Consider the following 23758-nt stretch of genomic DNA (forward strand, 5'->3'; position numbering starts at 1 on the left):
TGGTTTGGATCCTGTTACCATTAGGTAGATCTGTAACTGGTTGACAGATCGCACCCAAAGAGTGCTTGTGAATAGTTCCTCATCCTCTTGGAGAGGAGTGACAAGCGGAGTTCCTCAAGGATCTGTCCTGGGACCTGTTTTATTCAACAACTTTATCAATGATATGGATGAAGGAATAGAGGGAATGCTTATTAAATTTTCAGATGATACTCAACTGGAAGGGGCTGCAAACACAGAAGAAGACAGAAACAGGATACAGGATGACCTTGACAGGCTGGAAAACTGGGCTAAAACCAATAAAATGAATTTTAACAGGGATAAATGTAAATTCATTTAGGTAGGAAAAATCCAATGCATGGTTATAGAGTGGGGGAGACTTGTATTAGCAGTAGTATATGCGAAAAGGATCTAGGGGTCTTAGTGGGTCATACGCTGAACATGAATCAACAGTGTGATGCGGTGGCTAAAAAGGCAAACGCAATTTTGGGCTGTATCAACAGAAGTATAGTGTCCAGATCACGTGATGTGATGGTATCGCTTTACTCTGCTCTGGTAAGACCTCACCTGGAGTATTGTGTTCAGTTTTGGGGACCACATTTTAAGAAAGATCTAGACAAGCTGGAACGGGTCCAGAGGAGGGCGACGAAGATGGTGAGGGGTCTGGAGACCTATGAAGAAAGGTTGAAGGAGCTGGGGATGTTTAGCCTGGAGAGGAGGTGGCTGAGAGGTGATATGATCACCATGTTCAAGTACTTGAAGGGCTGTCATCTAGAGGATGGTGTGGAATTGCTTTTTGTGGCCCCAGAAGGTAGGACCAGAACCAATGGGTTGAAATTAAAAGAGTTTCCAGCTTAACATTAGGAAGAACTTCCTGACTGTTACAGTGATTCCTTAGTGGAAAAGGCTTTTTTGGAAGGTGGTGGGCTCTCCTTCCTTGGAGGTTTTTCAACAGAGGCTAGATAGCCATCTGACAGCAATGAAGATCCTGTGAATTTAGGGGGAGGTGTTTGTGAGTTTCCTGCATTGTGCAGGGGGTTGGACTAGATGACCCTAGAGGTCCCTTCCAACTCTATGATTCTATGATTTTATGATTCTATGATTGTATGACTTTGTGATTATTGTCTTAGTGAATATAATCTTGTCAACTGCATTGCTACTCAAGAAAAGTACTTTTCAGGCACTCTGGACCAGTCTAGGTACTCCTCAGAATACAAGTAGACCTTCAGATCAAGTGTGTGTGCGTTACCTCATTTGATCTGATGGTACTAGATGACCCTGGAGGTCCCTTCCAACTCTATGATTCTATGATTTTATGATTCTATGTCAGGGGTGGCTAAACTTGCTTGACCACATAGAGCCACATAGGATAAATAGCAGTTGTTTAAGAGCTGCAAGACACAAACATCAGATGTTTGAGGGAAGGAAGGGTGAAAGGAAGGAAGGAAGGAAAGCTAATAGATGCGAGAGAGAGGAAAGAGAGGTAGAAAGAAAGCAACTTTAACTTCAAATGCATTCTCCAAGCTGCTGGTTGGCTGGGCTTGGAGAAGTGATTTTAAATAGACAAATGTTTTCTCCACACCAGCCAACAGGGTGGTGGGGGCTTCGAGAGTCACACAATACATGTGAAAGAGCCACATGTGGCTCCTGAGCCACAGTTTGGCCACCCCTGTACTATGTTAAAGACTTTGTTTACAGAAAGCTAACAGGCTGGGAAGAAGATTGACTCTAGCCTTTCCTGATAAGCTGGTTTTCTGTGAACAGGAAATCTTTCGGTGGTGGTGGTGGTGGTGGTGGTGTGTTTGTATGTGTGTGTGTGGGACATACCAACAATCCAATCTCCCTCTTGCAAGGTGATGTGGTACATTCTGGGAAGAATTTTAATACTTCATTGTGTTAAATATGTCAGGTTGTCAGAACAATCCAAAACAGATCCACTCAGACAATGAGCCCCATTTTATTTTATGGGACTTACTTCCAGGATTAAATGCTCTGTGGCTCTCAGCCTATATCTCTACAGTGCTGCACACATCTGGGGAGAGGGTTGTCAGCTCCTGCTTGGGAAATTCCTGGAAATCAGAGGACAATTTCCGGAGAGGGGAGAGAGCTCAGCAGATATGTGATACTACAGAGTCTGCTTGCTGAATCTCCCACTTGCTCCAGGGGAACTGATCTCTGCAACCTGGCGATCAGTTGTAATTCCATGAGAGCTGCACCGTTTTCTAGAGATTGGCATCTGGGAAACTGACATGGAATCCCTACTATCATATATTGTTAGGTCCTTAAGAAAGGAGACAGTCAGCTAAATAGATAATTGGGTTCGCATTTAGAGAGCCTTTTAAACCAGCGACCACAGTGGTTTTCGGCCGCCAAGATCCTAGGATCTTTGAAGGCTGCCATTTGTGTGTGAGGCTGGTGCCCATCCTACATTCTTAAAGCACGTAAAGATCATATAAGCGAGTCATATCAACAAGAGCCAGCTGTGGTGTAGCGGTTAAAAAGTGGCAGACTCTTATCTGGAGAACCAGGTTTGATTCCCCACTCTTCCACACGCACCTGCTGGAATGACCTCATAAGTCTCATAACTCTGTTCTGCTCAAAATCAGTTCTCAAAAGAGCTCTCTCAGCCCCACCTACCTCACAGGGTGCCTGTTGCGAAGAGAGGAAGGAAAGGAGATTGTAAGCCACTCCGAGACTCTTAGTGAAGGGCAGGGTATAAATCCAATCTCCTCCCAAGGCTGATCCTGCTACTAGGCTAACTACGCTATTGCCTAGGGCACGAGACTTCTGAGGGCATCAAATTAGGCACCCCCCACGTGACTCAGTGTCGTTATCAGTGCAGGGGGGGGGGGCACCAGAAGTTAGCCTTGCCTGGGGTGCCAGACAGTCTAGGGCGGGCCCTGCCGCCACCTCCTCCTCTTCCATTTTGACCTTGTTCTTATTCTAGTATAGCTCCCCTCTGCTTGTAAAGCTCAGAGAATATAAGAACATAAGAGAAGCCATGTTGGATCACGCCAATGGCCCATCCAGTCCAACACTCTGTGTCACAGAAGAACATAAGAGAAGCCATGTTGGATCAGGCCAATGGCCCATCCAGTCCAACACTCTGTGTCACAGAAGAACATAAGAGAAGCCATGTTGGATCAGGCCAGTGGCCCATCCAGTCCAACACTTTGTGTCACACAGTGTGTGTGTGTGTGTATACACACACACACACACTGTGACTAATAGCCACTGATGGACCCCTGCTCCATATTTTTATCCAATCCCCTCTTAAAGCTGGCTATGCTTGTAGCCACCACCACCACCTCCTGTGGCAGTGAATTCCACATGTTAATCACCCTTTGGGTGAAGAAGTACTTCCTTTTATCCATTTTAACCTGACTGCTCAGGAATTTCATTGAATGCCCATGAGTTCTTGTATTGTGAGAAAGGGAGAAAAGGACTTCTTTCTCTATCTCCATCTCATGCATAATCTTGTAAACCTCTATCATGTCACCCCGCAGTCGACATTTCTCCAAGCTAAAGAGCCCCAAGCGTTTTAACCTTTCTCCATAGGGAAAGTGTTCCAAACCTTTAATCATTCTAGTTGCCCTTTCCTGGACTTTTTCCAATGCTATAATATCCTTTTTGAGGTGTGGTGACTAGAATCGCACACAGTACTCCAAATGAGACCGCACCATTGATTTATACAGGGGCATTATGATACTGGGTGATTTGTTTTCAATTCCAAATATTTCCATGAAGGTCAAAACTCTGGGTAACCTTTTCCTCGTGTTGCAGTTCCCTCCTCCTCCCCCTTTCTAAGCCTGGCTGCCTTTGCATTTTGTTCATACAGCTGCCGTGGGGACCACCTTGGGAGTGAATGGAGCCACGGAACTGCTGTTCAAAGTCATCACACCTTACACCAGGAAACACACCACGACAGTAAGGTAGGGGATAGGATCAACCTTCTCTGAATGGGGGAAAATGGAAAAAATGTTACGGAGCAAAAGGGAACCTGATCCAGAGGGGAGCGGTTAGGTGTGCTGGCCCAGCTGGTTTTGCTCCATCAAAGCCAAGTCACTTTTAATTCCCAGGCTTTTTATTTGGGGCACATCCCAATTATGGAGCATACATCTTTGGGGATGCAGTATCCTATAAAACAGATGGATTTATGTATTGAAACTGTTTTACAAAGAAAGAAATGTAACTTGATCTGACTAAGCTACCAAGTGTAAACCTGGAAAGAATCTAATACTGAAGAATCTTGAAAACATTTTTCCTGTCCTGTAGGAGCAAAACGGTGAGATTTTATTGAACCTTGACATGTCACCAGGGCACCTGGCTCACTCTGAAATGTAGCTGTGATGCTCTGATTGGATGCTGGCCACAATGCAGCTGTGACACTAGAAACCCACAATGCACCCTCAAGTCCCTTTAGAGATCCCTTTGAACCAGTTACCACAGTGATTGTCACCAGGCTGCTGGGATCTGTGAAGGCTACCATTTGGGTGTGAGACTGCTGCATGTCCTGCATACGTACAGCATGTAAAGATCACATCAACAAGTCATAAATGACCATTATAAATCAGTCACTGACCCAGGGCCCCCTTCCAAGTGCACTAAAACAGGCGGCCATCCATCCATCACTTAAAAAGAAAGCCTTCACTAGAGAAAAATGATGTGGCCAGCTTCACCCAGTCTCCCAATTTGTGTTTCCTAGGAGAAATGACATAAAAAGCATTTTTCAGAGCAACTCCAGGTCTTCCTGACTAAATCTTCTGCTCTTCCAGCTCTTTCAATGCAGTTTCATGCTGGGCTATGGGATGGAGACTGTGCTGGTGATCCTAGTAGATGACCTCCGTCTACATGTAGACAAAGGCTACACCTCTCTGCTGCTTTTACTAGATTTTTTGGCAAACCATTGATGCAGTGGGCCATGCCAATAAACCGAGATGTTTGGAGATTTATAGTTAGGAGTTTTGGCCCCAATGTGCATTACTTTACATTGAACCTCATTTGCCATGTTGATGCCCACTTGCCCAGCCTTGACAGATCCCTTTGGGGTGTCTCACAATTCTCTCTGGTTCTCACTACCCTGAACAATTTAGTATCATCCACAAACTTAGCCACTTCACTGCTTACCCTCAACTCCAAATCATTAATGAACAAGTTAAAGAGCATGGGACCCAGTACTGAGCCCTGCAGTACCCGTCTGCTTACCACCCTCTACTCTGAAAATTGCCCATTTATACTCACTCTCTGTTTCCTATTAATTAGCCAGTTTTTGATCCATGAGAGAACTTGGGATTTAGGGATGGGCTTTGGAATGGTTTTGATTGTTCCTTATGAACAGAATTGCTGTAGTATACAGGTTTTCTACCATCCTGGCTGGGGCTGATGGGAGTTGTAGGCAAAAAACATCTGGAGAGCTACCGTTGGTCACCCCTGGTATAGAGTGTCTTCAATATTGTGATTGCACCTAGTTGTACATTTCTTTATCCAAATTGCCTGGTGATACTAGAGAGTTTCTGAACCAATGCTTGACTGCTGTAATTGAATAGCTAAGGGTAAACAAGTGGACACCGAATCCTGACAAAATGGAGGTAATGTTGATTGGGAAGGCTGAGGGGTTGTGAATGACATGGGATTTTGCACTTTAAGTAGGGCCCAATTGTCTGTTGCTGACTCAGTTAAGATACTAGGAGTTTAATCTAGATCCAGCTTTGTTGGAGAAGCAATCTGATACAGCTGCAAAAAAGAGCATTCTACCAGCTCCATTTAGCTTGGAAGATGGCCCACAGCCTTGGACTGGATGACTTGGCCACATGGATCCATGCTATGGTTACCTCAGGGTTAGACCACCGTAATGCACTGTACATGGATCTACCCTTGAAGACAACTCGGAAACTATAGTTGGTACAGAATGCCATGGCCTGGATACTATCAGGTGTTAAACAGAATCTGCTAATTACTGCCAGTCGGCAGACACTCCATTGGTTCAATCAGGTGCAGTCCTTAATTCAAGGTTTTAACCATCCCTTATAAAAGCCCTTCAGGGCACTAGACCCATGAACCTGCAGGGCCATCTCTCCTGCTCTGCTCAGACCAAAGCCTTCTGACTGTGCTACCCAGCAAGCAGGTAAAACTGGCCACTGTTTACTTAAGTACGTTCTCTGTGGTGGCTGCTACAGTGTGGAATGGTCTACCTGAGGCTATTAGGAAGGCACCCGTCCTTTTATCATTTCACAAAAAATGCAAAACCAAAGTGTTCAGGAGGGGATTTGTGTAGGAAAGAGCAAAGTTGTGGTGCAATGGAACAGCTCAGGAGGTGAACTCTAGCGATAATGTGTTTATCTTCGTGGTCTCTGTGCAGTCCCACACATGGGTCTTGCCGCAGGCAACGGATCCGTACCTCGGAGTTCTAATAGCTCACCTATAGCGCTTTTTGGTGCGCTTCCCTCCCGCTCTGGGGAGCAGGCACCGACTGCGCATGCCTGGAGCGAGGGGGAGGCGCCATTCCCACTCAGTTTCTTCCAGCCGCCACTGACACTCAGTAAAGGTAAATATAAAGCAGAGGAGGCCAGCAGCGGGGAAGGCTGGGTGGGCATGTGTGACTGCACAGATGACCACTCGAAGATCATCAGTTACAGGTAAGCAACCTGTTTATCTTCTTTGTAGTCTCTGTGCAGTCCCACACATGGGTGATTAGCCAGCTAAATGGTCCTGGAGGAGGGTGCTGGTCAAAAGAAAACGTTAGTTACATCACCCAAGAATATGCACAATCACAAAATCACATCATATAGATTATAGATGGAAATGGATACACTCACCAAAGACTTCAGTGGAAGATGGACCTGAGGACCGCTTGGCCAAAGGAGGCGTCCCTTCTCGCACGAACGTCCAGGGCATAATGGGAGACGAACGTGGATGGTGAGGACCAAGATGCGGCACGCAGATGTCCTCTAGGGAGACGCCATGCAGGAAAGCCGAAGACGTCGAGACCGCTCTGGTGGAGTGAGCCTTAAGGCCTTCGGGTAAGGGCTGCTTAGCCAGTTCGTAACACAACTTGATGGCACTAACTACCCATTTAGACAGTCCCTGGGTAGAAATTTTGTGTCCTCTGTGTCCAACTTCCTGCCTTCACGATCAGGTGGGATAGGGTGACGGGATGGCTTCGATTTAGTGGCTGAGTGAACTATAATTGAGTTGGGAGCCGGGTGGGAGGCTAAGAACTTGGATTCAGGTGCATGGACGCGATAAAGGGAGTTGAGGCGCTTGGAAGTAGGTGGGATAGAAGCCGGTTTGTCCCAGGACTCGCGTAAGCCTTCAAGGTGAACAGGTAACATGGGTAAAATGGAACCAGATGGGAAATCAACTTGAACGAGGTCATGGATGATATCAGAGACTTTAGGGGAATCCGAAGGTACAGGGATATGAAGGGCCTCGGCCATGGTAGTAATAAGGTTAAGGTACGCTTTGGAACTATCAGACGGGGGAAGTCGGGTAGGTTGTATGGAATCTGAAGCGGGAGAGACAGGGGGGTCCTCGGAATCTGAGGGATCCGATGTGCCCATCTCGGATTGGAAGTCTTCTGGATGGGGTGATGCGTCTTCTGGATGGGGTGATGCTTGAGACTTAGTAGGAGCAGAGGAAGACTGATCTTTAGGAAGCTTCGGAGGAGTAGACTTGGTAGGATGAGAGGATGTATTCGGGGCTACGGATACTGTGGCAGACGGTTTGGAAAGGACTCAGGTTTGAGAAGATTCACGGGTTCAGTAGGTCTCATGGGTTCGAGGGGAGACATATTCCTGTAGGTCGTGGGAACGGGACGGTTCACGGGGTCGATAGGTCTCACGGGTTCGATGGGAAACATACTCCGGGTCATCATAAGGGTAGTATGGGGATTCATGACGGTACTGGTATCGGTAGTCAAGGGTCTGGGAGTGGTAACGGGGAGAATCACGGAGGTTTCAGATTCGAGGGGTCGATACGTCTCGGCCAAGGTCGACATCACGGTAATGGGATCTGCGGGGGCTCAGCTCCGACGGGGAGCGAGAGTAGCGTTGGCAGATCCGATGTACATGAGGAGATGGTGACTGGGAAGGAGAGGAGTAGTCGTAACGACCTCTATGATAATCCTGGTACGGCGACGGGGAGCGACGGAGCCGAATCGGAGAACGCGACCGGACCCGTTGGGTAGAGATCTGCGTAGAAGACTCTCGATATAGTGGAGAGACCGCAATGTCCCGAAAAGAGCCTGGCTTAAATCTCGAGCGGGTCGTTTTAGGCGAAGGATTGGACTCCAGGATGTTATCAGGTAGCTCGCTGTGAATAGAAGGAGAGCGGGACCCGATCGGGATGACTTCCACCCTAGGCAGGGAATGAGGAGTCAGTTGTGGCATCTCAGAAATGACGTTGGACGGTGCCGAGAGCTCAGGCGGGATGATGGGATCCGAAGCCATCGGAGTGGACGCCGAACCCGAGGTAGATGGGATCGGGTCGTGGGGCTTCCTTGGAGCTGAAGCAGACGCAGCGGAAGCCGACGCAGCCGGATTGCGTGGTCTTGGCGAATCCGGATGACGCGATTTCGGATCCGACCTCGGCGAATCCGAATGCTGAGACTTCTTCGAAGCCTTATGGCCGTCGGAATGCTTGGAAGGCCTCTTGTCGGACTTATGCTTTTTTGCAACGTGCAAAGCGGCTGAGGCAGCCGGATCTCCCGCTCGCTTTTTTGGGGGAGGCGGCGAATCCGAGACAGGCATAGGCCGAAGAGATTTCATCAGTAAGAAGCTCTGGAGTCTAACTGCTCGATTTTTTCGCGCCTGTTTCCCGAAGCTGGCGCAATGGGGACAGGTATCGACTCTGTGGGATTCCCCCAGACAGAAGAGGCAGTAGAAATACCCTTCAGAAGTAGGGATCTTCAACCCGCACTTCCGACACTTTTTAAAAGTGATTTTCCCTTCCATACGCTCCGGACAGGGGAGGAAGGAAGGGGGGGGGGGAGTAGAGAAAAGATAGTAAGCGCAGAAACCGGTAACTGGTTGTTTTTTTGGGTTTTTTTGTGGATGAAAAGGGAAAAGAATAAGAGGATATAAGAATTAAAGAAGAAGAATACGATACCGAAAGACGAACTATAGAGGAGTGCAACAAGGTAGGTGTTGTCCGGGCGGCGGAAAGGAAGAAACTGAGTGGGAATGGCGCTTCCCCCTCGCTCCAGGCATGCGCAGTCGGTGCCTGCTCCCCAGAGCGGGAGGGAAGCGCGCCAAAAAGCGCTATAGGCGAGCTATTAGAACTCTGAGGTACGGATCCGTTGCCTGCGGCAAGGCCCATGTGTGTGACTGCACAGATGACCACTCGAAGATCATCAGTTACAGGTGAGCAACCTGTTTTTCTTCCAGTTCTTCCATCCCATCCCAGCCCAACTATATTATGTTGATTTGCTAGGAATCTTTGTTGTTAGACTCCACCATTCACACATTATTAATCTGCTTGCTGCTTCATAGAATCATAGAGTTGGAAGGGTCATCCAGTCCAACTCCCTGCGCAATGCAGGAAACTCACAAACACCTCCCCCTAAATTCACAGGATCTTCATTGTTGTCAGATGGCCATCTAGCCTCTGTTTAAAAACCTCCAAGGAAGGAGAGCCCACCTCCTCCTGAGGAAGCCTGTTCCACTGAGGAATCGCTCTAATGGTCAGGAAGTTCTTCCTAATGTTGAGCCGGAAACTCTTTTGATTTTATTTCAACCCACTGGTTCTGGTCCTATCTTCTGGGGCCACAGAAAACAATTCCACACCATCCTCTATATGACAGCCCTTCAAGGACTTGAAGATGGTGATCGTACCACCTCTCAGCCGCCTCCTCTCCAGGCTAAACATCCCCAGCTCCTTCAACCTTGCCTCATAGGACTTGGTCTCCAGACCCCTCACCATCTTCGTCACTCTCCTCTGGACCCGTTCCAGCTTGTCTATATCCTTCTTAAAATGTGGTGCCCAAAACTGAACACAATACTCCAGGTGAGGTCTTACCAGAGCAGAGTAAAGCAATACCATCACATCATGTGATCTGGACACTATACTTTGCATTACTTTGCATTATACTATATATTGCATTTGCCTTTTTAGTTACCACATCACACTGTTGACTCATGTTCAGCGTATGATTCACTAAGACCCCTAGATCTTTTTCGCACATACTACTGCTAAGACAATCTCCCCCATCCTATAACCATGCATTGGGTTTTTCCTACCTAAATGCAGAACTTTACTTTATCCCTGTTAAAATTCATTTTATCGGTTTTAGCCCAGTTTTCCAGCCTGTCAAGTTCATCCTGTATCCTGTTTCTGTCTTCCATCTTACTTGAGTCCTAATGAGAAAGACAGATTGTGAATGTTAATAAATGAAATCCATATTTGATTGGAAATGCTAGATTTTGTTCCCAGGGCCTTCTGCATATAACACAGATGTTCTATCATTGATCCCTAGCCTCTCCCCATAATGTGAAGCTGCCTTATACAGAATCAAACCACAGGTCTATCAAGGTCAGTGTTGTCAGCTTGGACTGGCAGCTGCTGGCCAGGGTCTCAGCTGGAGGTCATTCCCACCACCTGATCCTTGTAGATGCCAAGGATTGAATCATGGATCTTCTGCAGGCAAAGCAGATGCTCCGCCACTGAGCCATAGTCCTTCTCCTGGCCCAGAGAAGATACCTTTTCCTGTTGCCAGGTGCAGAACTGATAATACAAGAGATTGCTTTGCAGATGCTTCCCTCGCTCCCACCAGTAAAACCTCAAGGATCAGAGCAGAACCAGCGTTCATTTTTAAGCGCACTCTGTGCCGTTCTGAGGCTGCCTTTTTCCTTTCCTGCCAAGCCATAAAGCTGCCCTGAGTCTCTAGCGTGAAGCTAATATTAGCCACGCAGCTGTCTGCTCCGGCCCTGTGTCCTGTCCCTAGCCAGTTCTCAGAGTGAGATTTACAAGGCCTGCACGCCTTAGAAATGAGAGAGAGCATGTCTGTGTCTCCGTGTTCAGCCTGCTCCTGCATCTCCCACATGGCCGCTGTTTTTACTCTGAAGGAGATAAAAAAAACAAGGCCAAGGCTGATGGCGCAAAATCAGGTTACAATGTATTTTATTACACAGTTAAAAATTCCCAAAAATTCCCTGCGTGTTTTGCCAGCAGGCTTTTGTCAGGGGAATCTGTTTGTCTTGCAGTAGTTCCTCAAAAGGAGCACAAGAGCAATAGCAAATTGTCACTGGAAGGAACTTCACTATGTTAACACTGCAGAAGGCAGGAGGAGAGGCCACTGGCAACCAGCTCATGCCTTGAAACAAAAGGGAGGGTGTGGGTTGGTTGATTACAGCGAAGGGTCCCCTGCCGTAAGGTGCCTGTCCCCTATACATGTGACCATTGCCTAGAAATCTCACATGCTCTGGCATTTCATATGAACATATGAAGCTGCCTTATACTGAATCAGACTCTGGGTCCATCAAAGTCAGTATTGCCTACTCAGACTGGCAGCGGCTCTCCAGGGTCTCAAGCTGAGGTTTTTCATGCCTATTTGCCTGGACCCTTTTTAGTTGGAGATGCCGGGGATTGAACCTGGGACCTTCTGCTTACCAAGCAGATGCTCTACCACTGAGCCACCATCCCTCCCCATAATTCCTATAATTTGGTTCTACTAGTTAATTCCAGTTTTCCCCACCGTGCCCCTCTGACTATGCCAGATAAGGGCATGCTTCATGCATCAGATGAAGTATTTGTTTAAGTAGGATATTTCTATATCACCTCTCCGGAGTCCTGCTCAAGGCAGGCTTACAATTAAAACAACATCACAATATAAAAATGATGAACCCAGATACCGACTTTGCCGCTGCATGCACCTAGATGGTGTGATTACTAGACCTGGTAAGAGTCAACTGCACCATCTTAGGGCTTGTTCCCTTGCTCATCTTTTAATATTGTATATGTCATTATATGCCGATGGTTTCCTTCCACTCTGTATGGGGCAGGCGGGTCAAACCCAATGCCAAGGGATGGATGGATGGATGGATGGATGGATGGATGACCGCCTGTTGGAGTTTGGCATTTGGAGTTGCAGGACTGGGAAGCCTGTGGGAGAGCACTTTAGCCTCCCAGGACCAGGGCTTTTTTGTAGCAGGAGCTCCTCTGCATCTTAGGCCACACAACCCTGATGTAGCCAATCCTCTGAGAGTTTACAGTAGGCCCTGTAAGGAGAGCCTTGTAAGCTCTTGGAGGATTGGCTACATCAGGACTGTGTGGCCTAATAGGCAAAGGAGTTCCTGCTACAAAGAAAGCCCTGTCCAGGTTGTTCGGTGGGTGACCTCACGGTGGCTGTTTTATTGTAAGGGAACTTTGGGAACAGGCTGGATGAGGAGATTGCTGAATTACAGGTTTAAATTAATTATATTATATTTAATTTGATTTATAGCCCGCCCTTCCTGCAGAACAGGCTAAGGGGGGGGGGGTACATTTGTAGAAACAGACAGTCAACAGTTAAAACCAAATTAACATATATAAAATCTAAAATTACAGAACTGAATGTTGACAGCTAAAAATGACAAATTCAGCCTTACAGGCATGGCCTATTGTCCAGGTCCAGCAGGTCCTGAGATGTCCACTGAGATGGAATAGAAGGGGGGAGGCCAATAACACGTGATGTCCACTGTCTCAGCTGAAAGCCTGGAAAAAGAGCTCTGTTTTACTGGCCCTGCAGAATTGGAGTGGGTCCAGGGCCCAGATCTCCAAGGGGAGTTCCGTGTCTCTTAAATAAAGCCTCCACGTCAGTCTTTAAGAGCTCATTCCATCAGGCATATTATTGCAAGACTTGGAACAAACCTCCTGGGACTTAACAGGGATGTTGGTTTCTTGTCTCACTACATATGTTAATCTCATTCAGTCCTTACATCCATATTATCACCAAGAAAGGCTACACATCCTCTTTATTTTAGCGTATTTCTTATTTGAAATAGAAGATTGGAATAGTGATTGTAATGAAATGCAGTGAATAGTAGAATGTAATGTAATTTGGAACAGTAGATTGGTTCTCTGGTCTGGTGATAGAGGAGACATAACACTATGAGGACACACCAACTCAGATCTTACCAGTTCCTGTCCTTTATAAAGTCTGTATTTCTGGTACCCAGCATTATGTTTTATGGCACACAGGATCCAGCTGGACAAAGTGACATTTATGTGAGATCCAGCCCTCATAACAAATGATCTCGACACCACTGCCCTAGCTAGACATTCAGATAGAGGGATGCCAACCTCCAGGTGCGACCTGAGGATCCCCCCGGAATCACAGCTCATCTCTCGACTCCAGAGAACTGTTCTCCTGGAGAAAATGGGTGCTTTGGAGGTGGACAACCCTACACCTCTACCCCTGCCGGTGTCCAGGGAGGACTAGGAAACCCTGATTCAGAACATAAAAACATGTAAAGGGATAGAGAGGCATGACCCTTTAGCTCAGTTCTTGGCATCTAGGCATGAATTTGCAGCAAGCCTGAAGGCATGCAAGCACATAAGAATGATATTGCATGTTCATCTCTTAAAGCCCAATTTTGTTCCTCCCATTTCCAAAAGGGGACCTGGGAATCTCTTTCCTTTTTTTTTTTTTTTGGACTGCTGTTTTCTCTTTCTTTGGGGAGGGAAGGCAGCGTTGTATATCCCGAATTCATCAGATCTCAGAAACAAAGCAGGGTTGGTACTTGGATGGGAGATCACCAAGGATGACTCTGCAGAGGAAGACAATGGCAAACCACCTCTGCTTCTGTCTTGCCTTGAAAGCCCCTTGCTGGAGTTGCCATAAGCTGTTTGCAATTTGGCAGTACTTATGTACATATTTTCTGTTTCCTTGCATTCGTGTGCTTGTAGATACTCAGCTGCATGTATAAATGTTTGGGATGGTCAGGGTCTGTTGGCACAATCTTGCTCCTCAGTGTGTGCCTTCCAAGTGTGCGGTTTTTCAGGCCTGACAAAATTGCTAAATACAAATGTCCCTGTGCTATGGCAGCTTATTACAGTAGGCGCAAAAGTGCCCCCATAAGTCTCATTCGTTCCCTTTCTAATTGTAGATCGAAATCACCTTGGGATGAAGACTAGCCTTTCGGTTACATTGTTATGTAAAGGGCCACGCATACTGATGTTCCTCTATTAAAACAATTTGAAAACCCAGTAATTTTCACAGGTGCGCATGCCGTAGGAGGCAACCCATTGAATAGTGTCAGGCGTGCTTTTCTTCCTAGGTCTCCGTTACTTCCTGCTAATGTGTGCAACAAGCCGTTCATTTGCTACAAAATGCTAAATGGGCCCAGCAGATGGGCAGATTCCTGCAGCTGTCTCTTTAGTGAATTGGTTAATTCTTGGTAGGGAGTCGCATCCTTTTGATTTTCCGGAAGAACTGATATGAAAATAAAACTGCACGGGGTCTCTTGAGAAGCCAAGCCTGTGGTTCAGTGGCCAAGCACCTGTTCTGCATGCAGAAGGTTCCAGGTTGTCAAACGAGTTTGTGGCTATGCGGTAGCTGTGGTGGAGTTTAGAATCATAGAGTTGGAAGGGGCCATCCAGTGCAATCCCCCCTGCTCATGGCAGGATCAGCCCTGCGGCAAGTATTTGTCCTGCGGCTGCTTAAAAGACTGCCAGTGTCTCACCACCTCTCATCACCTCCCAAGGGAGCTGATTCCACTGCTGAACAACTCTGACTGTATAAAGTTTATTCCTGATATTCAGTCGATACCTTCCTACTCTTAATTTAAACCCATTATTACAAGTCCTCTCCTCTGCTGCCAACGAACAGCTCCTTGCCCTCCTCTAAGTGACAGCCCTTCAAATACTTATAGAGAGCAATCATGTCCCCCCCTCAACCTCCTCTTCTCCAGACTGAACATTCCCTTTCCTCTGAGGACTCGGTCTCCTGGCCCCTGATCACCCTTGTCACTCTCCTCTGCACCCACTCCATTCTGTCTGCATCCATTTTGAAGTGAGGCCTCCAAAACTGCACACAATACCCCAGGTATGGCCTGACCAATGCACTGTACAGGTTTCAACCCTTCTGCCTTTTGGTAAAGCTTTTTAAGAAAATTAAACCCCACAGTGTTTAGAATCCCAGGCTGACTGACTGGTTTGCTCGCTCTTCACTTAATACAACTGGCTGCTGAGCAGCACATGGCAGCGATAGGTCTGTGTGAAGTAGGACTCTCATTGGGTTGTGTGAGAATGCACATGTGTGAAATGCTCCCCATTTGCACTGCACCTGTCCTGCCTGGATATGCAGAATTTACCCTGTCCGAATGGCTCCAGCTGCTCACAAACAGCCAAACTGCTCTCTGGACAATTGGGTCCATGTTTCTGACTGGCAGACAGAAAATAAGCTGAAGTGTGGGTTTTTGAGCAGCCCTAGATAGAGCATGTGCTGACCTGGATGGCTCACATTAGCCCAATTACATCAGATCTGGATAACCAGATAGAAAAACTATGCGGGGTCGGCCTAGTTAGTACTTGGATGGAAAGACACTGAGGAAGCCTAGGAGTCTGGGACCGATTCCCCGCTAGGCTTGTTCTGGTGATGGAGTTCTTTTTCCCCAGATGCTTCTGTCCAATTTTGCACTTTGCAGCCCTGCGACGGCTTGTGCAAAATCGGACAGAATCAATGGGGGAAAAAGAGCTCTGACTCTGGAATAAGCCAAGTGGGGAATCAGTCTAGGGTTCCTATACAGAGGCTTGCAATGGCAAAACAGATGTGTAAAGAGCTCAGAATGGCATAAAAGACTCTTTTGTTTTTTATTCTTGCAGCAATCTGCAGTGTTAGACTGAGAGGCAATGACTGACCCAAGAAGAATTTGCAGCCCCTGGTGACAGGTTCAAAAAGAACGTTCACAGCACATTACAAGCCCACCCAAATATCCCCTTCCCTACACCCAGGGCTTTTTTTGTAGCAGGAGCTCCTTTGCATATTAGGCCACACACCCCTGATGTAGCCAATCCTCCAAGAGCTTATAGGGTGCTTAGTACATGGCCTGCTGCAAACTCAAGGAGGATTGGCTACGTCAGGGGTGTGTGGCCTAATATGCAAAGGAATAAAAGCAAAATGTAGAAAAGGAGATAAAAAGCAACAAGAAAAAACCTTCCTACAGAATAAAAATTGGGTTTTCCCACCCTTTATTTTTCAAAGTCTCCTTCAACAGTCAGTATTCCCTAGAACTATGCAAACTTTAATACTTCACATTAGGGTAATAATCTTTTCTTTCAAGTCATGCATTACTTTTGTTAGACTTCGAGATATTACTTATCTCTGACTGTAAGATCGTTTGTCAAGTTATAACTTACATTAATGAACCTATCATTTCCACATCCATCTACCCTTTTTCCTTATTGTTCCAGAATTAGAGAAAAGGCTGCCAAAGTTACAAATTTGTCTTCTCTCATTTTCCTGTCATGTGTAGGCTTCATAATAATAGCTCCTTTCCAAACCTCATCACCAAGTGAAGGAACCTGAGAATTTCAGGCCTGTTTCACACACATAGGTTGTGTCTTGGCTGCACCATGTGCAACAGCCAGGCAGTAAAAGTAATGGGGATACAATCACTTTGACCTCACACAAGCAGAAAGTGAAGAGTAATTTTAGTGCTGCCATAAGGAGTGCTATGCATGTGGAAATCTTTTGTTGGAAGCCAGCCTCGTAGAGTCCACTGTATGTAAATTCAGTAATGTGTATTTTTAACACAGGATACAGGTCATTGTTGGGTCTGGTTTAGGATTGTTGGACTGGTCAGGCAACCCTCTTTACCTTCACTTATCAGAGTGCTCCTTGTGAGCTTTAGCGTGGCAGCGTTCCCAAGTTCCCGTCGGGGGTGGGGGATCCCCCGGTTTGGCGGGCCTCAACCTGTCGGCAGGGGACAGACCGCCGGTGGGATTCCCACCCCCAAAAGAGCCTGTGGCTATGTGGCGTGATGATGTCATCCAGAAGTGACATATTGTGCTGGGCTCATCACATGGGACGCTTTAGGAATTTGGTTGAAATTCTATGGTTTTGCATGGGGATGCTCTAGCGATTTGGAGGGAACTCTATGGTACCATGGAGTTTCCCCCCAAATTCCTAGAGCATCCCATGCAATAAGCCCAGCACGATACTTCACTTCTGGGTTATATCATTGTACCATGCACTCACAGCGTGCGTGAGAAAAAGTCCCCCACTGATAGCTGTGGGGAACTTGGCAACCCTACAGTGTGGCCTAGTCTAATGGTTACCACACTACCTCACAAATTGCACAGAGAGACTTTGCTTTAAGTTAAGAAACCAATACTGGTGGATTTATGGAAAGAAATGTAACATATAAGCAAAGTGGAGAAAGAGTGACTATCTATCCTAACTAACTATGAATGGCTTTGGATTGATAGTAGGCCATCTGCTTAGTTCAGATCAGGAGAACACCATGCTGTTCCTTCTGGTGCATGCAGGGAAGAAGAAGGAAGAGGAGGAGAACAAAGAAGGAAGGAAGGAAGAAGAAGAAGATATTGGATTTATATCCTGCCCTCCACTCCGAAGAGTCTCAGAGCGGTTCACAATCTCCTTTACCTTCCTCCCCCAAAACAGACACCCTGTGAGGTGGGTGGGGCTGAGAGGGCTCTCACAGCAGCTGCCCTTTCAAGGACAACCTCTGCCAGAGCTATGGCTGACCCAAGGCCATGCTAGCAGGTGCTAGCGGAGAAGTGGGGAATCAAACCCGGTTCTCCCAGATAAGAGTCCGCACATTTAACCACTACACCAAACTGGCTCAGGAAGTTCCCTGAGATTACATTCTACTGGTTAGAGAGAGTGGGTGAAAGCAGAACAGATAGGAAGGAGACTGATATTGTCCTAGCTATCGAGCTGCCTCTGTGGTGTTTGTAGTCTTGGAGAACTGAGCATGAGACATCTAGGGTTGTCAGCCATACGTCTGCAAATTCCAGGAGCTTTTGGTGCTGGAATCTGGCGGGATGGGAATGTCACAAATCCTGTAAGGACCATAGAAATTGAGGCGATTCCTAGAGAGTTGCTTCTGGAGACATCACAGCATCCACATCTCTGTTTAGCCCCCACTATATTCTCTTTCTGCTAATTTGATAGTGTGTGAATGACTGAGGGTGGGGGTGAGCATTGCCCATCATGGACAGGCAAATGATAAACCTAAATGTTTAGTCCTTACATCAAAAAAAGCATGGAAATCTTTTGAGTTGACTAAGGAAGTACCCAATCACTTATTACATAGCAGGGCATTTTTAAAAGAAAAATACGTTATTTTTAATATAAAATTATATATATATATATATATTTTTTTTCAATATAAAAACTAAGTGCTGTATTTACCAAAAAGGAAGATGACCTATCAACTAAAAATAAAGTTATACATGCACAAAAAAATAATTATTTTACATACTTGGAACTTGTATATGAGTGTAACAGGACCTCCTTGATGACACACCTGTGGGGGAAAGCTAGGTATTTTCGCAACTACAATAGCTGGTGCCATTTTTAGTGTAGTCATTCCTCCTCCTCTCTCTCATGTGTGGCTGCACCCGCTATAAACAAAGGAATATACTTTGGTGAACTGTATCGGGCATCAGAGGAGATAAAGATACAGTCTTGCCTGTCTAAAGTCTCTGGCACATGACGGAAAGGAATCTGTTCTATGTAAGTAAGAGCCGTATCCACTTGGGTCTCGGACATCCCTAGCATCCTTCCTCTTTGATTTATGTGTTGTGCCTTTCAAGATCTGGGGTCATAGGGTGGAGGTGCTTACTTCAGAAGAGCAGGCTGGGGAATTCACAGCCCCCAGAGACACTCGGTTTCCTACGGTGAGGCTGTGCGCCACATAATTGATGGGTCCTTGCTAAAGTTATCTGAGTAAGCAAATCCTCCCTGCCCCTCCTTCTGTCCTTCTTGCTGCTTGGCTGCCTGGGATGAAAATGCTTTGCTGTAGAGGCACTTGATGGCTCCAGCAGGAATGTCCGGCCTCTGCCAGGCACCCTCAGGGAGCTTTGGGCATGGGGCAAAGGGGCGGATGTGACATTGTGCAATGAGTTGACCTCATGCCTAGCTGAAAACCTGGATGCACCTATGGAGGGGAGAATTCAGGGAGGAATTTTAGCTAGGATTGGTGGTGTGAAAGAGGTGCTTGTTAGGGTTGCCAATCCCCAGGTGGGGGCAGGGGATCCCCTGCTTTGGAGGCCCTCCCCCCCACTTCAGGATCATCAGAAAGCGGGGGGAGAGGGGGTGGGAAATGTCTGCTGGGCACTCCATTATTCCCTATGAAGACCGATTTCCATAAGGTATAATGGAGAATTGATTTGTGGGTATCTGGGGCTCTGGGGAGGCTTTTTGAGGTAGAGGCACCAAATTTTCAGCATAGCATCCTGTGCCTCTCCCCTAAATACCCTCCATGTTTCAAAAGGATTGGACAAGGAGATCCGATTCTATGAGCCCCAAAAGAAGGTGCCCCTATCCTTCATGATTTCCAATGGAGGGAAAGCATTTAAAAGGTGTGCGGCCCATTTAAATGTGATGACCAGCACTTCCTTTGGAGTTCAGTTATGCTTGTCACAATCTTGCTCCTGACTCCACCCCAATGTCTCCTGCCTGCACCCCCAAAGTTCCAAGATATTTCTTGAATTGGACTTGGCAACCCTGTTGTTCTCTGAAGCTGCCATTTTCTCCAGGGGGGGTCTGTAATAGCAAGAGATCTCCATGCCCCACCTGGAGACTGGCAACTCTGCTGCTACCAGAGGTTTTTTTTTTTGGGTGCAGCAGGAACTCCACACCCCCCTGATGTAACCAATCCTCCAAGAGCTCTTATTCCAGGGCCTACCATAAGCTCCAGGAGGATTGGCTACATCAGGGGGTATGGCCTAATATGCAAAGGAGTTCCTGCTACAAAAAAGCCCTGACTGCCACCATGGGCCTGGACACCATTCATTGATTTTTTCAGTCACTTCTATCCAGGCCCTGACCCTGCTCTGCCTAACTTCCCTAAAGGGGCCGTCGCGATAGGATTTACAGTTTAGAGTCATTCCTGCCTATTTAACAGTGGAGAAAACTGGTTGTTGGAGGACTTGCCCTAAGGTCACATGACCTTATTATTTCTAAAACAGAACTTAGAAATAGCTGTAAAAGTTGTTTTGGCTGCCTTTCATGTTAATGTTGTTTTAAACCATTCCTCCTTGTGGTACTCTCTGGCCATTGGTCCAGGGGCTCTTATTGTGTGCCTTCCAACCAGCCATCTCCAGGACAACTTTTAAGAGCAATTATAGTAAATGCCCATCTCCTTTCTGCCACTGTCTTCTCCTGGCATAGGAAATAGGGCTTAGCTGCTCAGTTTTTAGCATGTTGGCTAACAGGCAAAGGCCTGGCTATACTGAACACAAACACCAGTGGTCTCCAGTTAGGGCTCTCAGTGGTCTCCAGTTAAGGTTCCCAGCTGGCAACTAGCGGGGAACTTACCAGGTGGTGACATAATGATATTGCTGGAGACAAATCGATAGCACTTCCAGGTGCACAGGGAGTGTCAATGTACTGGCAGAAAGGGGCAGTGTCCTGATTTTTCTGCTTATTTCTCTCTTGCTGACCGGCTGAAGTACCCACTGGTGACAGGAGATCCTCTGCCAGTCATGGGGAAGCTGGTAAGTCTAGCTCCAGCTTTGAGCCCTTTGTCTCTGTCCTATTGGACAGAGGGTTTCTTTCTGTTTCTAAAGTAGTTGGATTCTGTCACCTTTAATGTAGGGTTGCCAGCCTCCAGCTGGGGCCTGGAGATCTCCCGCTTTTACAACTGATCTCCAGCTGAGATCTGTTCCCTTGAAGAAAATGGCTGCTTTGAAGGGTGGACTCTTTGGCATTGTATCATGCTGAGGCCCCTCCCCTCCACCAAACCCCACCCTCTCCCAGATCCACCCCCAAAGTCCCCAGGTATTTTCCAACACAGACCTGACAAACCTATCAGAATGTGAAGCAGGGTTCCTCAGCAAAGTCAGTTCAGTTTGGTTTAGTAGGCCTTGTGGGGGAGACACCAGTAATGCCCTTTCTTCTCCTGCTGTAAACCTTCTGGTTGTATATGCAGAATTCTTGGCATCTTCTGTTAAATAATCTCATATCATGGCTGCCTGGAAAATGGCTCCCTGCCAGAAAACCTGAAGAGGTGCTGTTAGTCAAAGAAAATAGTGTGGCCAAGTAGTTAGAGTGTCAGAAATGAGTAAACCAGGTTCTGATTCCCACTCTGCCATGGAAGCTGACTGGGTGACGTTGGGCCAGCTTGCTGTAGTGGTTAAGTGTGCAGACTCTTATCTGGGAGAACCAGGTTTGATTCCCAACTCCTTTACATGCACCTGCTGATGTGACCTTGAGTTTGTCACAAGTTCTCACAGAACTCCTCTCTAGATCAGTTACTGTCAGAGCTCTCTCAGCCAGACCTCACAGGGTGTCTGCTGTGAGGAGGGAAAGGGTAAGCCACTCTGTGAGGAGGGAAAGGGTAAGCCACTCTGAAACTCCTTTGCAGGGTGGGATATAAATCTAATCTCTTCCTCTTCCTCCTCCTCTTCTTCACTGTCTCTCTGCCTCACTTACCTCACAAGATGATGTTGTATGCCAGGTGAGAAAAGCAGGGTAGGACTAAAAAATGTTGAACTAGAAGGACTAGTAGGAGAGGGAAGGTGGCATGGCATAGCTCTGCCTCAGCACATCTCAGAAGCTCAGCGGAGTCAGTACTTGAATAGGAGACCACCAAGGAAGGCTGTACAGAGGAAGGCAATAGCAAATCATCTCTGCTTCTCACTTGTCCTTTGCTGGGGTCCCCGTAAGTTGGCTGGAAACTTGATGGCAAATATGCATGTAGACTGACGAGTGGTCTAGCTTCACGTGTGTTACATACGCTCCCCACAGGGGGACATCAGTGTTCAGGTGAGCAGATTCCTCATTTGCGACCTAGACGATCCCTGAACCTGACATCATTTGTAGAAAGCAAATGACTGGCTGGGGCTGGGGGGGGGGGGAGTTTTGCCCAAACTGTCATCACGAGACCTTCTTCATTCTTCCGTATCATTGGCAAGCTTTCCGCTTGTGGCTATGCTCCGTCATCACGTTCCCTCCTGCCAGAAGGAGGAAGAATCAGTGTCTTGAGAAAACTGACATGGGCCCCAGCTACTAGCTGCCAAGAATGTATAATGGGGCCTCCACCCATGTCACATCGCATGGGGGTAGCCTGCCTTTGCTTGGTTAAAGCCAAGGTCACTTCAAGAGTCAGTTCTGTCGATCACCGGGACAGGAGCTATTTCCTAAGCCAGCTAGCATGTAGTAACAAGATACATGGTGCTATTTATTTTACTTGGTGATGAGTCCTGGGTTATTTAGAAGAAGGGTCAGTTATACCTCAGTTGACCTTGTTTGGGACGCAGGCCAAGAGGTTCATTATTCTCTGTCAAAAAAGTGACGTCCATCTTGGATCAGCTGCATGGATCCTTTTTTGTCCTCCTTAATGTGGAGTGATTAGCAGCTATTTAGCCAGAACCCTACCAATGACAGCCTTGCAGGGAAGTGTCCATCTTTGTAGAAGGTCTTTGAATTTTGAATGGAATTGGCTGATAAAATGGGAGGGGCAGGCTATAGTGTTTTCCAAGACTTAGCATGGAGGTTTGTGATAGGAAGAACAAGCTATGAGAAATCAAAGAAGAGGAGGAGGAGGAGTGGATTTATGCTCCGCCCTTCACTCAGAGTCTCAGAGCTGCTTTCAGTCTCCTTTCCCTTCCTTTTCTCCCAACAGACACTCTCTAAGGTAGGTGGGGCTTAGAGAGCTCTTTCAAGACGAGGCTCTGAGAAGTGATTTGATCACCATCTTCAAGTCCTTGAAGGGCTGTCATATTGAGGATGGTGCAGAATTGTTTTCTGTGGCCCAAGAAGGTCAGACCAGAACCAATGTGTTGAAAAGAAATCAAAAGAGTTTCCAGCTCAACATTAGGAAGAACTTCCTGACCATTAGAGCGGTTCCTCAGTGGAACAGGCTTCCTCGGGAGGTGGTGGGCTCTCCTTCCTTGGAGGTTTTTAAACAGAGGCTAGATGGCCATCTGACAGCAATGAGGATCCTATGAATTTAGGGGAAGGTATTTGTGAATTTCCTGAACTGTGCAGTGGGTTGGACTAGAAGATCCTGGAGGTCCCTTTATGAGATATGATAATATGATTCTATGATTCTAAGAACTGCTCTTCAGAGAATAGCTCTGTGAGAACTATGACTGACCCAAGATCACTCAGCAACTGCATGTGGAGGAGTGAGGATTAACTATTTGGAAATTACCACCCCCCCGTCCCCATGATCTCACCAGAATTCTAGAATCTCTCAGAGGCTTGATCAGGCCAATTTTCCTATCTTGTTCTGTTCTCCCACCCCCACTTTCTTTGATGCTCAGCATTCAATGATTCCTGGGTCACGTTAAGTTCTCATTAGGCTATTTTTCTTTTCTTTAGAGGAGGTGGAGAGAGTAGAACTCAGTTGGGCTGTGTGAGAACATAAACATGCACAAAGCCGATTGTGCTGTACTGCACAGATGAGCGATATAATGGCACGCTACCTGGTGATCAGCCACAAACAGATTGACAGTCAAACATCATCAAAAAGTCAGCTCCCTGTTTGGGATCAGCAAACAGAATATGAGCTGAACCAGAGGATGTTTGAACATGCCTAATTTTTATCTCTCTTCCTCCAAGGACCAGGGCATGTGGCTGGCCCCTCCTCTA

General features: G+C 46.9%; 1 protein-coding gene across 1 annotated transcript in view; it reads left to right on the forward strand.

The window, feature by feature from the left end:
• The window catches only part of AGBL1 (AGBL carboxypeptidase 1), a 686235-nt gene that overhangs the window by 19267 nt on the left and 643210 nt on the right, over positions 1-23758 (forward strand). The window contains exon 5 of the mRNA XM_060260374.1: positions 3836-3929. Within this exon, the coding sequence (XP_060116357.1) occupies positions 3836-3929 (94 nt within the window). The remainder of the gene's footprint in view (positions 1-3835; positions 3930-23758) is intronic.

This window comes from Heteronotia binoei, chromosome 19, assembly GCF_032191835.1.
Source record: "Heteronotia binoei isolate CCM8104 ecotype False Entrance Well chromosome 19, APGP_CSIRO_Hbin_v1, whole genome shotgun sequence".
Taxonomy (NCBI): Eukaryota; Metazoa; Chordata; class Lepidosauria; order Squamata; family Gekkonidae; genus Heteronotia; species Heteronotia binoei.